The 12,256-nt window shown below is 47.4% G+C and overlaps 1 protein-coding gene across 2 annotated transcripts in view; it reads left to right on the plus strand.

The window, feature by feature from the left end:
- Window positions 1–12,256, plus strand: part of sgsm1a (small G protein signaling modulator 1a) — a 303,238-nt gene that overhangs the window by 244,905 nt on the left and 46,077 nt on the right. For both annotated transcript variants that reach the window (XM_072477396.1, XM_072477309.1), the window contains exons 19-21: window positions 4,970–6,352; window positions 7,045–7,169; window positions 8,567–8,649. In XM_072477396.1, coding sequence (XP_072333497.1) covers window positions 4,970–6,352; window positions 7,045–7,169; window positions 8,567–8,649 — 1,591 coding nt within the window. The remainder of the gene's footprint in view (window positions 1–4,969; window positions 6,353–7,044; window positions 7,170–8,566; window positions 8,650–12,256) is intronic.

Here is a 12,256-nt window from a genome sequence, read left to right on the forward strand (position 1 = left end):
GGGCGCGTCGTGGATCTTGATGGTTGGAGGACAGTTTTGTGTGGCAGGAGTGGGCTGGTAGAGAACCTTTGTTTTCCGGATGTTTAGTCTGAGGCCCATTCTCTCCTGTGCCTCGGTGAATGTATCAACGATAGTTTGAAGCTCGGCCTCTGAATGTGCGCACACAGGCTTTGTCTGAGTAGCAGCTTGATGGCAGAGGTTACGGTGGTCTTGGTTCTGGCCTGGCGGCGATGGAGGTTGGACAGATTCCCACTTGTCCGGTATGTTAGCTCCACTCCAGCGGGGAGCTTCAGGGTGGCTGCGTGGAGTGTTGTGCGAGGAAGATGGAGATGAGCGTTGGTGCGATGACGCAGCCCTGTTTGACCCCAGTTTGCACAAGTATTGGGTCTGTGGTGGTTCCGTTGCTGAGGTTCGCGGCTTGCATGTCATCGTGGAGCAGGCGGAGGATGCTGACGAATTTCTGTGGGCAGCCGAATTTGAGGAGGATGCCCCACAATCCCTCGTGGTTGACAAGAGTCGAAGGCCTTTGCGAAAACGAAACCCTCTGGAGATGGGAGGCGGAAGGGCTGGTAAAATGATAGCTGAAAGTGTTGGGACGGAAGGTTGGTATGGAAGAGAAGACACACAGAAGTGTGGAGGGCAAAAGTCATATCTATGTTCAAATGCTATTAACCATCTCAAGCTCAGGCAGAATGTTCCGTCTCAGTGGCAACGAAGAGTGATTTAAAAATCGTGAATTGAGGTTATCTCAATACATAATTAAATGTAATTATTTACATTGGGTAAATGGTTAATAAAAGCAAGCAATATTTGTATTCACTAAGATATTGATTTAAAGAGCTATTTACACGATGTTATCAGCCATAGTAACATATTATTGTGTTTTTGGCAGTTTCACTGTCCAGGATTAAAGGCCCAAAGTTGGTGTAAATAGGAGTCGGTCACCATATGTCACATGGCGTGTAGGACTCAGCAAATACCGTGACATTGACACAAGGACAAATACATTGTTAGTTGTTAATTAAGGCCTCACGGCAACAGCATCCAAGCCTATGAAATGATTCACTGTTGCCTTGTCAGGCTGAGATTGGTGGCTCCATACTCTTTCCCCCTCTATCAATGCCTCAGGAGGTAAGAAAAACGTGGAAGAATAGGTTATTGGCCACAACAAACCTAGTAAAGGTCATTCATCTGTCCCATTGCAAATTTCAGAATGGTTAGTTTATTATCACCACCAACCCCCCCTCCCCACCCACCCACCGCAGACATTCTTAACGCTTCCCCGAGTGGAAAAACCTGAACCTACTATCTACACCTGCCACTAATTCCCATTAAGCAACCCAATACAGTTCATAAATTATCTACACTCCAGGGAGTCTCCAGCAATCAAAACACGTTTCCATTAGCCCTTTATCTGGAACCAAATAAGTGGTTGGAATCCATCATTTCCTCTCCTTTTATGACGCTTTAATTACGGTTTTAGCAGACATACTGCCTGTATGTATTTTAAACCAGGGTTTTTAATATTTCTGCCACAAATATGAAATGATATATAATATATATCAATTTCTATATTCATCACACCAGGTAAGGATGGCTGATTATCTTTCTTAAAGGACATTAGAGAACAGGGTTTTTTTTAACGACAATAATTCCATGGTTGTCATCAGGCTTTTAGTCCCTGATTTTTGTTGAATTCAAGTTTCACCATCTGCCGCGGTGGGATTCGAACCCAGTCCCCCAAAGCATGACCCTGGGTCTCTGGATTGATTACTAGTCCAGGGACAATACCACTATGCCACATCCTGCTCCCAATTTGCTACTTGTTCAATTTCGGGTCAGGAAAGTGTTGTCTTGTCTGATGCTGCACCACAAAGTTTGGAAAAGGTTCTGGTGCGCTGACTGACTTCAAATTCTTGGGACACGCAGCCAAGTTGTGTAAAAAAACTCAAATGTAACCAAATGGTGACTGGGCCCAAAAATCATTGGTGTCACCTGGGCGTGGAATTCATTTCAGTTCAGCCGCCGAATAGAGCACGGGGACGAAATGAGGACGTTGTGGATGAAGGCAAGTCGTACAAGCGGGCGGGGGGATGGAATTATGAACGAAACAGTAATATGAAGAGGAGCTTTGGGTCTGTGTTCGCAGACAAGAATGTTTGGCTCCAAAATTGGCTTTAAGGCCCATGGACTAGGAAAGAATGCATTTGCCAAGCCTTTTGTTCTTGATTGCTCTCATTGGTCTGGATTTTCACTCCCAAGTCGGGATATTTCCGGCTCCATGAACCCATCCCAGAAGGAAGTGCCCCGTCAGTTAGGATTCTCATGGCGGGGTGGCAGGTTTATCTGGAAGTTGGATCCGCCCCCCCCAAAGCAAGTTGCGGAGGCAGGCAGGCTGCCACGGAACTTTGGCCTGTGTCTTCACATATTTTTAAAAGCAATATAACAAAAATCAGCCCTCCACCCTTCACGCCCCGCACATTGGCCATGCCCCTTCTACGCCAACCTTACCCACCTCATGCCCTCTACCCAGCGCCCATGATCCCTCATACGGTCCATGCCCATTTATGCTTCTTTACCCACCCCTATGACCTCCCATAAGACAGGAGCAGAATTAGGCCACTCGGCCCATCGAGTCTGCTTCGCCATTCAATCATGGCTGATATTTTCTCATCCCCATTCTCCTGCCTTCTCCCCATAACCCCTGATCCCCTTATTAATCAAGGCCCTATCTGTCTCTGTCTTAAAGACACTCAGTGATTTGGCCTCCACAGCCTTCTGCGGCGAAGTGTTCCACAGATTCACCACCCTCTGGCTGAAGAAATTTCTCCTCATCTCTGTTTTAAAGGATCGTCCCTTTCGTCAGAAATGGTGTCCTCTGGTTCTAGTTTCTCCTACAAGTGGAAAAATTCTCTCCACATCCACTCTATCCAGGCCTCGCAGTATCCTGTAAGTTTCAATAAGATCCAGAGTCCTCAACCGTTCCTCATACGACAAGTTCTTCATTCCAGGGATCATTCTTGTGAACCTCCCATACCCACCATGCAAATTCATGTCCCTTTACGCATCCCTATGGCCCCTCATACTCTCATGCCATCCCGTGTCACTCTAATCAGCCCCGCCATGGTCCTTTACAGATCCTGTGCCAACTTAGTGCCAACTCATGCCAATCCCCCCCCCCACGCACCACCCTTTGCTCTTATACTTACCATGCCAAGTCACTCAGTATCCGCACAGGACCCAGGCTAAGATTAAATAAAATAAATTTGGAAGTGTTTATCGCAAACTTTTTTTTTAAAAGCACTCATTCATTAAAAAAATTCAGTAACTTACATTCTTCGAACATTTCATCCAAGTGCTTAATTTCTTACCTGAAATCAAAAATTGAAATTCAAAGTCCCACTTCAAAGAGTCTATTTGGAGTTGTCAATCAAACCATGAATTGGAAGGCACCCTACTGTGATAATGGAAGGTTGTGAAATCAATCATGCAGTACTAATCCAAAAATGGTAAACCTCAGGCTTCGCTTAACAGACAGAATTAAATCACAAGCAATGATTTTTTTAAACACGCCAGATGTTTATTCAAAGATTTAAAGAGCAGGAGGTTTAAATACCTTGACAGCCTGACTGTTACCTTTCACATTTCAGTTTTACACTTTTGACAGTTCCATTGAGCCCAACAGTTACTGGGTTTATGCACTTTTTACGCACATTCATGCCTACCTTTAGTAATCCCAAGAGGAACTTGACCTTTCCCAACAGCGACCAAGGGGCATATCTAAAGGAATATCCTACTTCTCCAAAAAGGTATCTCACTTCTCCAAAGGACCCCACAAAATTCAGACCTGCTCCTACCAGGTCTAATCAGCGCACATCGTATTTCGCGCACCTGGGCCACCAAAATCCAACCTGAATGGAGGAAGCTGCTGATTTTAATGGGCAGTTGCCTCTGCGAAATGTGCATGTACAAATCCTGACCCCTTCCCAGCCCTGCGGAAATGCCCATTTTCGTGAAGATGGAGCAGCTCTCCATTGTTGCAAAATCCAGGCCAGTAGAAAAGGACCAGGCTGGTCATTGATGCCCCATGCCTCTGGCTGAACTCTTACCCACCTCTGCTGTTAGGAAGCTAACAGAATCTGAAATCAAAAAGTGGAATTCATAATCTCACTTCAAAGAGTCTATTTGGAGTTGTTAATCAAACCATGAATTGGACGGCACCCTACTGTGATAATGGAAGGTTGTGAAATCAATCATGCAGTACTAATCCAATAATGGTAACCCTCAGGCTTCGCTTAACAGACAGAATTAAATCACAAGCAATGATTTTTTAAAAACACGCCAGACGTTTATTCAAAGATTTAAAGAGCAGGAGGTTTAAACACCTTGACAGCCTGACTGTTACCTTTCACATTTCAGTTTGACACTTTTGACAGTTTATGCCCTGCCCGATTTCACGTTCGGCAATGGCCATTCGTATCATTGCCAGATTGTGGGATCTTACTGTGTGAAAATTGGCTGCCACATTTCCTGCCTCACCACAGTGACTAGGCTTCAAACATAGTTCATAAGCAGTGAAGCTCTTTGAGGCGTCCCATAGTCATGAGAAACATTACTGTAAATAAATGCAAATGATCTTTAATGAAAAGTTAAATCAAGGTGGCAGGGGTAAATCAGGAAGGTCCTGAAGAAGCCACATGTGAGAGTGAGCAACCTCGAGGAGACGTTAGGCCGAGATTTCCAGTCGTGAGACGGGCAAACCATGCAAAACGGCATAGGCGGGATCGGGGAGGGAGGGAAGTGTGTCCGTTGTGAGAGATTTAGGGTTGAAACCAGCAAGACCATACGCAAGACCATTTAAATGCAAGGGGGCCGTGTTAATCATTTAACTCTGAGACGGGTGAAAATAGGCCACACTTTTAAACCAGAATACGTGGGATTCAATGACTGTTTTTTTTGTTGCTCTCAGGTGTTTGAGTCTGTGGAAGAGGCGGAGGGTGAACAAACAGAGAAGGAAGTGGGGACTGGCAGCGAGAAAGCGGCAGCACCCATTCCAAATGGCACGGTGCCAAATGGCGCCTGCTCGCCAGACTCTGGGCACCCGTCCTCTCGCAATTTCTCCACAACGTCGGGCTACTCAGAGCGCAGCTTCAGCACTGAGGAGGTGATACAGTGCAGTCAGCAAACATTGGCACAAAGGCGGGGGAGCGGGGTAAGCAAAGCAGAGGAAGGATTTCACCCCCAAGTGGAGCTACAGGACAAGGCACCTCCCCTGCAGCGGCTGCCGGAAGGCATTCCCACAGCACATGGATCCAAAGAAGCAATGCGCCTGGTGGATGGATCCGAAAAAGTAGTTCCCGTGACGGTCCAAACAGAAAAAGTAGTTCCTGTGGTGAAGGGATCAGAAGAGATAGTTGCTGCGGCAAATATATCTGAAGAAGTAGTTTCTGTGGCAGAGGGATCTGAAGAAGTAGTTTCTGTGGCAGAGGGATCTGAAGAAGCAGTTGCTGTGGCAAATAGATCTGAAGAAGTAGTTCCAGTGGCGGAAGGATCAAAAGAAGTAGTTCCTGTGATGAAAGGGTCAAAAGAAGTGGTTCCTGTGGCGCAAGGATCAAAAGAAGTGGTTCCTGTGGCGGAAGGATCAAAAGAGGTAGTTCCTGTGATGAAAGGGTCAAAAGAAGTGGTTCCTGTGGCGCAAGGATCAAAAGAAGTGGTTCCTGTGGCGGAAGGGTCAAAAGAAGTAGTTCCTGTGACGAAAGGGTCAAAAGAAGTGGTTCCTGTGGCGCAAGGATCAAAAGAAGTGGTTCCTGTGGCGGAAGGGTCAAAAGAAGTAGTTCCTGTGATGAAAGGGTCAAAAGAAGTGGTTCCTGTGATGAAAGGGTCAAAAGAAGTGGTTCCTCTCTTGCAAGGATCAAAAGAAGTGGTTCCTGTCTTGGAAGGATCAAAAGAAGTGGTTCCTCTCTTGCAAGGATCAACAGAAGTGGTTCCTGTCTCGGAAAGATTAAATGAAGTGATTCCTGTGGCGGAAGGATCAAAAGAAGTGGTTACTGTGGAAGGAGGATCAAAAGAAGTAGTTCCTGTGGTGGAAGGATCAAAAGAAATGGTTCCTATGGCAAAAGGTTCAAAAGAGGTAGTTCCTGTGACAGGAGGATCAGATCCTGACCATGAGGAGTCAAAAGGCGACCGTCCTATGTTTAAAATAACAGAGAACGTGACTGAGCAAGAGCTGATTGGACAAGACGAAGCAGTACCTGTTGGGCCAGAATTGGAAGGCTTTTGTCACCAGCTGAGTATGGCAGAGGGCAATGCTCATGCAATTTCCCCAGCCTCCTCCACTGGAGTGACATACACTGTGAGTATTCAGAGCCAACGAGCTCCAAATTGCTGTTGCCTCCTTAGATTTAATCCCAAAGGTTTCGCACAAAGCCAGTAGATCTATATGGCAGCACTTTTGTCTTGACCACGGGCCATTTCCCCTTGTTTTCCATTTTATGTAAAAACAAAAGCAAAACTTTGCTTATCAAGGGTGAGGGGTGCTGAAACTGGGGAAAAGAAAATATGTTCTGCCCCAAGTGCTCAGCGTCCGCATTGAGTGTTCAAAGATGATGGTCAGACAAATACCCAACTGGTCCATCAAGGTTGCCTCATACTCATGATGGTCGAAGCTTCAAAACTAGACATTTGGAGCTTTCACAAAGGGCAAAGTTGGACTGCCTGATTCAAAACCAAGTCTAAATCCCTCTGACAATTCACCAGGTTATTTATAAAGCTCCCAGAACCTACCAACCAATATTTCCAAGTTCCTAAGCTTCTATTCAGTTTCTCCTATTCCCACTTTCCCCATGATCCAGAAGACCTTTACGATGATCTGCAGGTCCAGAGCCATTGTCTGGTCAATGGATGCCGCAGCTGCATTAATTCCTCCTTGGACGGTGCTGCCATACTGCCACTTGGCACCATTCCTGGCAGAAGTTGGCATGTTGATTTTCTTTGTGCTTTTGTTAGTCAAGCTATATCGTGTGTCTCTTTTAAACAATCTTTTAGCAAGAATTGCTGGACATGTATACAGTCAACCTGCACAGGATAGAAAAGGATGTTCAGCGCTGTGACCGCAACTACTGGTACTTCACGCCCGCTAATCTGGAGAAGCTACGCAATGTCATGTGCAGGTAGGTCTTGTCCATTGTGATTTTTTAAAAATACACCTTGATACGGCGGCAGATGGCAGGCTGAACAAGAGGGTTACGTCCCGTGAGATTGGTGATCAGCGTTCAAGTTGGATTGTGAGGAGCATGACTAGAATTATATCCAACCTGAAAGAGTTTAGAGATGGGAGGGCAGCATGAAGAGACAGGGAGCGTCATTCTCCGACCCCCCCGCCGGGTCGGAGAATGGCCGTTGGCCGCCGTGAATCCCGCCCCCGCCGAAGTCTCCGGTACCGGAGATTGGGCGGGGGCGGGAATCGGGCCGCGCCGGTTGGCGGGACCCCCCGCTCAATTCTCTGGCCCGGATGGGCCAAAGTCCCGCCCAGAAATTGCCTGTCCCGCCGGCATAAATCAAAGCTGGTATTTACCGGCGGGACCAGGCGGCGTGGGCGGGCTCCGGGTTCCTGGGGGGGCCGCGGGGCGATCTGACCCCGGGGGGTGCCCCCACGGTGGCCTGGCCCGCGATCGGGGCCCACCGATCCGCGGGTGGGCCTGTGCCGTGGGGGCACTCTTTCCCTTCCGCCTCCGCCACGGCCTCCACCATGGCGGAGGCGGAAGAGACTCTCCCCACTGCGCATGCGCGGGAAACTGTCGGCGGCCGCTGACGCTCCCGCGCATGCGCCGCATTTCCGCGCCAGCTGGCGGTGCAACAAACGTCATTTCCGCCAGCTGGCGGGGCAACAAACGCCATTTCCGCCAGCTGGCGGGGCGGAAATCCCTCCGGCGCCGGCCTAGCCCCTCAATGTCGGGGCTCGGCCCCCAAAGATGCGGAGCATTCCGCACCTTTGGGCCGGCGCGATGCCCGTCTGATTGGCGCCGTTTTTGGCGCCAGTCGGCGGACATCGCGCCGTTGGGGGAGAATTTTGCCCAGGATTCTGGACAAATACTAGCTTAGAAGGGATAATGAACAAAGCTGGTGGCACAGTGGTTAGCATTGCTGTCCCGCAGCACCAGGAACCTGGGTTCGATTATGGCCTCGGGTGACTGTGTGGAGTTTGCACCCCCCCATGTCTGCATGGATTTCCTCCGGGTGCTCCGGTTTCCTCCCACAGTCCAAAAATTAGGTTAGGTAGATTGGCCATGAGCGGGGATAGGACCGGGGGGGTGGGCCGAGGCCATGAGCGGGGATAGGACGGGGGTGTGGGCTGAGGTAAAGTGCTCTTTTGGGCAATCGGTGCAGACTACATTGGGTCGAATCTCCTTCTGCACTGCAGGGATTCTATAAATATTGTGGAAAACTCCTAAAAGTTTATGAAGGGAACGAATACAACTTCTTAAAACAGATAATGCGAGAATGATACGGACAGTGGGACCAAAGTTTGCATCATTAATTATTTTAACATTGTTTGCTCCTTTTGCAGTTACATCTGGCAGCATTTAGAGATTGGTTATGTGCAGGGAATGTGTGACCTTCTGGCCCCGCTGCTGGTTGTCCTGGACGATGGCAAGTTTATGATTTCATTAAATTTAATTAAATCGAGCAGCTCACAACATTTTTTTAAAGTCAATGTTAATTGGCAATAATAATTCTAAATTGGATTTCTAAAGTAATCCTGCGAAGACTTAGATGTCTTTCCGGTTGTTCTATGACTCCAGTGTACCTCATTTACATTTGCTGATTAGGCAGCTCTCTGGCCCTGAGTGAGGCAGCTCTGCTCTGAAACCCATAGCAACAGCAAAAGATCTTTCAGCTTCTTGAGCCTGTTCCTGCCATTCAGTTTGATCTTGGCCAATTCGTACCTCAACTCCATTTGTGGCAAAACAGATGTTTTGTGGCAAAAGGCGTGAGGTTTCCTCTAACCTTTGTGTGAAGATCTGAATGGTATAGCTCTCATTTGAAAGTTATGCCCTCTTTATTCTGGATTCCCCCACTAACTGAAATGCAGGCTCTGATATTTTAAGGCTTTGATTGGACTTTGTTTATAAGCTCCACAACCATTGCAAAAGCATGAATATTGCAGTGACCAGACATTCCGTTTTTTGTTGGAAAATGCCAGGTTTACATTCAAGGTCTCGGTGTCCCAACAGTTTAAGAAGCATTTATAGATGAGCGCTTGAAACGTCATAGCATACAAGTCTATACGTCATAGTATACAAGGCTATATGTCATAGTATACAAGGCTATACGTCATAGTATACAAGGCTATATGTCATAGTATACAAGGCTAAATGTCATACTATACAAGGCTATACGTCATAGTATACAAGGCTATACATCATAGTATACAAGGCTAAACGTCATAGTATACAAGGCTATACGGCATAGTATACAAGGCTATACGTCATAGTATACAAGGCTATACGTCATAGTATACAAGGCTAAACGTCATAATATACAAGGCTATGGACCAAGTGCTAGAAAATGGTTTTAGATTAAGCCCCCCACCCACCCCCAATCAAACTATCGCATAAGATACCCATTCACCCCTGCTCGATCAAACAGTTCCTTAGGATACCCCACCCCCACCTATCAAACTGTTGCATAAGATGGCCACCCACCCGATCAAATAGTTCCATAGGATACCCCCCCCCCCCCGCTCAAACAGTTCCATAGGATACCCCCTGCTCAAACAGTTCCATAGGATACCCCACCCCCACCGATCAAACAGTTCCATAGGATACCCACCCACCTCCGCCTGATCAAACAGTCAGTTGTCACTGTAGACTATTCCAGCAATCATTTGGAATACAGCAGCAGAAATCCAGGATATCTTCCAGCTGATAAAGCCTTTCGATACATAGAAGATAGGAGCAGGAAGTGGCCTTTTGGCCCTTCGAGCCTGCTCCGCCAATCATCACGATCATGGCTGATCATCCAACTCAATAGCCTAATCCTGCTTTCTCCCCATAGCCTTTGTTCCCATTCTTCCCAAGTGCCATCAAGCTGCCTCTTGTATATATTCAATGTTTTAACATCAACTACTTCCTGTGGTAATGAATTCCACAGGCTCACCACTCTTTGGGTGAAGAAATGTCTCCTCATCTCTGTCCGAAATGGTTTACCCTGAATCCTCAGACTGTGACTCCTAGTTCTGGACACACCCACCATCGGGAACATCTTCCCTGCATCTACCCTGTCTAGGTCTTTTAGAATTTTATACGTCTCTATGAGATCCCCCCCCCCCCCCCTCATTCTTCTGAACTCCAGCGAGAACAATCCCAACCTAGTCAAAAGGGCCTTTTGTCACTGGGCATTAGAATGGTAGTTGACGGTGAAAGGCTCAGTCTGGTGCTGGTATCTTTCTTGTGAGTTGCCAATCACCGCTGGAATAGCCTATCCTCTCCAAAGGTGATTTGGAGGTCAGCTCCACAGCAGATCATTTCCCCAGTCTGCCGGCAACAGAGCCAGTGCAGGATTATTTGTTTTGACTCCGTAAGAATATAGAGATGGACGGTTGTCCATTTCAAAAGGTTGCTCCTGCGTTGAGAAAATGACAAAGGGAGTGAACGGATAATTGGATTCCTCCATCAACATTTTAACCCTCGTCCCGGGTTCTGAAAGCAGCAGAAGGGTATTGTGAGGGCGGTGCAGTGGCCCAGCGTTTGGTGCTCCGGCACGGACTCCGCACCAACAAGAGCCTTGCTGTTAATGAAGAAGGTCAAAGATCAAGTCAGTCCCATGGCACTCTGACGCAATTTCCTATGCCCAAACGATCAGTGGGGTCGGCCCAGAACTCAGCGAAGCGCAACTTATCATTATCCTGGCCAGTAGATGACACTTAAAACTGAGAGGGACCAAAAGAAGATAGGAGGAAAAAAATAGGGGCACGTAAATTCGTTTTAAAAAGGCCAGAGACATTTCTAAATTTACTGTCCATAAACATTTCCATGAAGCTCCGTGTAACGAATCGATTAGCGACATTGGTCAAGATAGTGCATTGCACGGTGAGGTTACAATGAAATAGAAGGTTCCAGCTGACCCATTGCGATAGATGAAGCCTTGGTTCAGTTTTTTCGAAAGAAATGATGCAGAAATGCCATTGAAAACAAAGTCTGTGGTTCGTAACCTCTGCCTTCAACTATTGGGTGAATTAGTAGGGTTGCCAACTCTGGCTGGACAGATTCTGGGTGATGCTATCACATGTCATCACATCTACTCGTCCCCACTGACTCCCAATATGTCAATCATCATGGAACCCCGCCTTCTCGAGGCTTGCCAGTCCGGTATTGACTTTGGAAAATCTGGTCACCCAGGGCAGACGGCACGAGAGGGTGGGCAGAGGAACAGCATGGGGGGGGGGGGGGGGGGGTGGCAGAAGAGGGAGGGAGAGAAGTCAGGGAAGGGAAAGATGGAAGGAGAGGGACAGCATACGAGGGAGGGAGGAAAGGGCATGGGAGGGGAGGTTGGGTGGACAGCATGGGTGAGGGGTGGCACAGGAGGGAGTGGGATATCCTGGGAGGGGGCAACATGGGGGAATTACATTGGAAGAGACAGCTAGGAGGGATGAAATGGGGAATGAGGATGGGATAGGAAGACGGGCTGAGATGTCGCTGATATTGGAGAGGTGAAAGGAATGGGATGGGTACGGGATGAGTGGGAAGGCTGGAAGAACATGGGTTGGGATAGAAAGCAGTGCTGTTGCAGTACAGTTGCTAATTTCATCACAAATGTTTTGCAAGTCTCTGCTGTTGGGAATAATTTAGTTATTGGATCACAAGCCTGGAATAAGAACATAAGAACTAGGAGCAGGAGTAGGCCATCTGGCCCCTCGAGCCTGCTCCGCCATTCAATGAGATCATGGCTGATCTTTTGTGGACTCAGCTCCACTTTCCGGCCTGAACACCATAACCCTTAATCCCTTTATTCTTCAAAAAACTATCTATTTTATCTTAAAAACATTTAATGAAGGAACCTCTACTGCTTCACTGGGCAAGGAATTCCATAGATTCACAACCCTTTGGGTGAAGAAGTTCCTCCTAAACTCAGTCCTAAATCTACTTCCCCTTATTTTGAGGCTATGCCCCCTAGTTCTGCTTTCACCCGCCAGTGGAAACAACCTGCCCGCTTCTATCCTATCTATTCCCTTCATAATCTTATATGTTTCTATAAG

Source organism: Scyliorhinus torazame, chromosome 1 (genome assembly GCF_047496885.1).
Source record: "Scyliorhinus torazame isolate Kashiwa2021f chromosome 1, sScyTor2.1, whole genome shotgun sequence".
Classification (NCBI taxonomy): domain Eukaryota; kingdom Metazoa; phylum Chordata; class Chondrichthyes; order Carcharhiniformes; family Scyliorhinidae; genus Scyliorhinus; species Scyliorhinus torazame.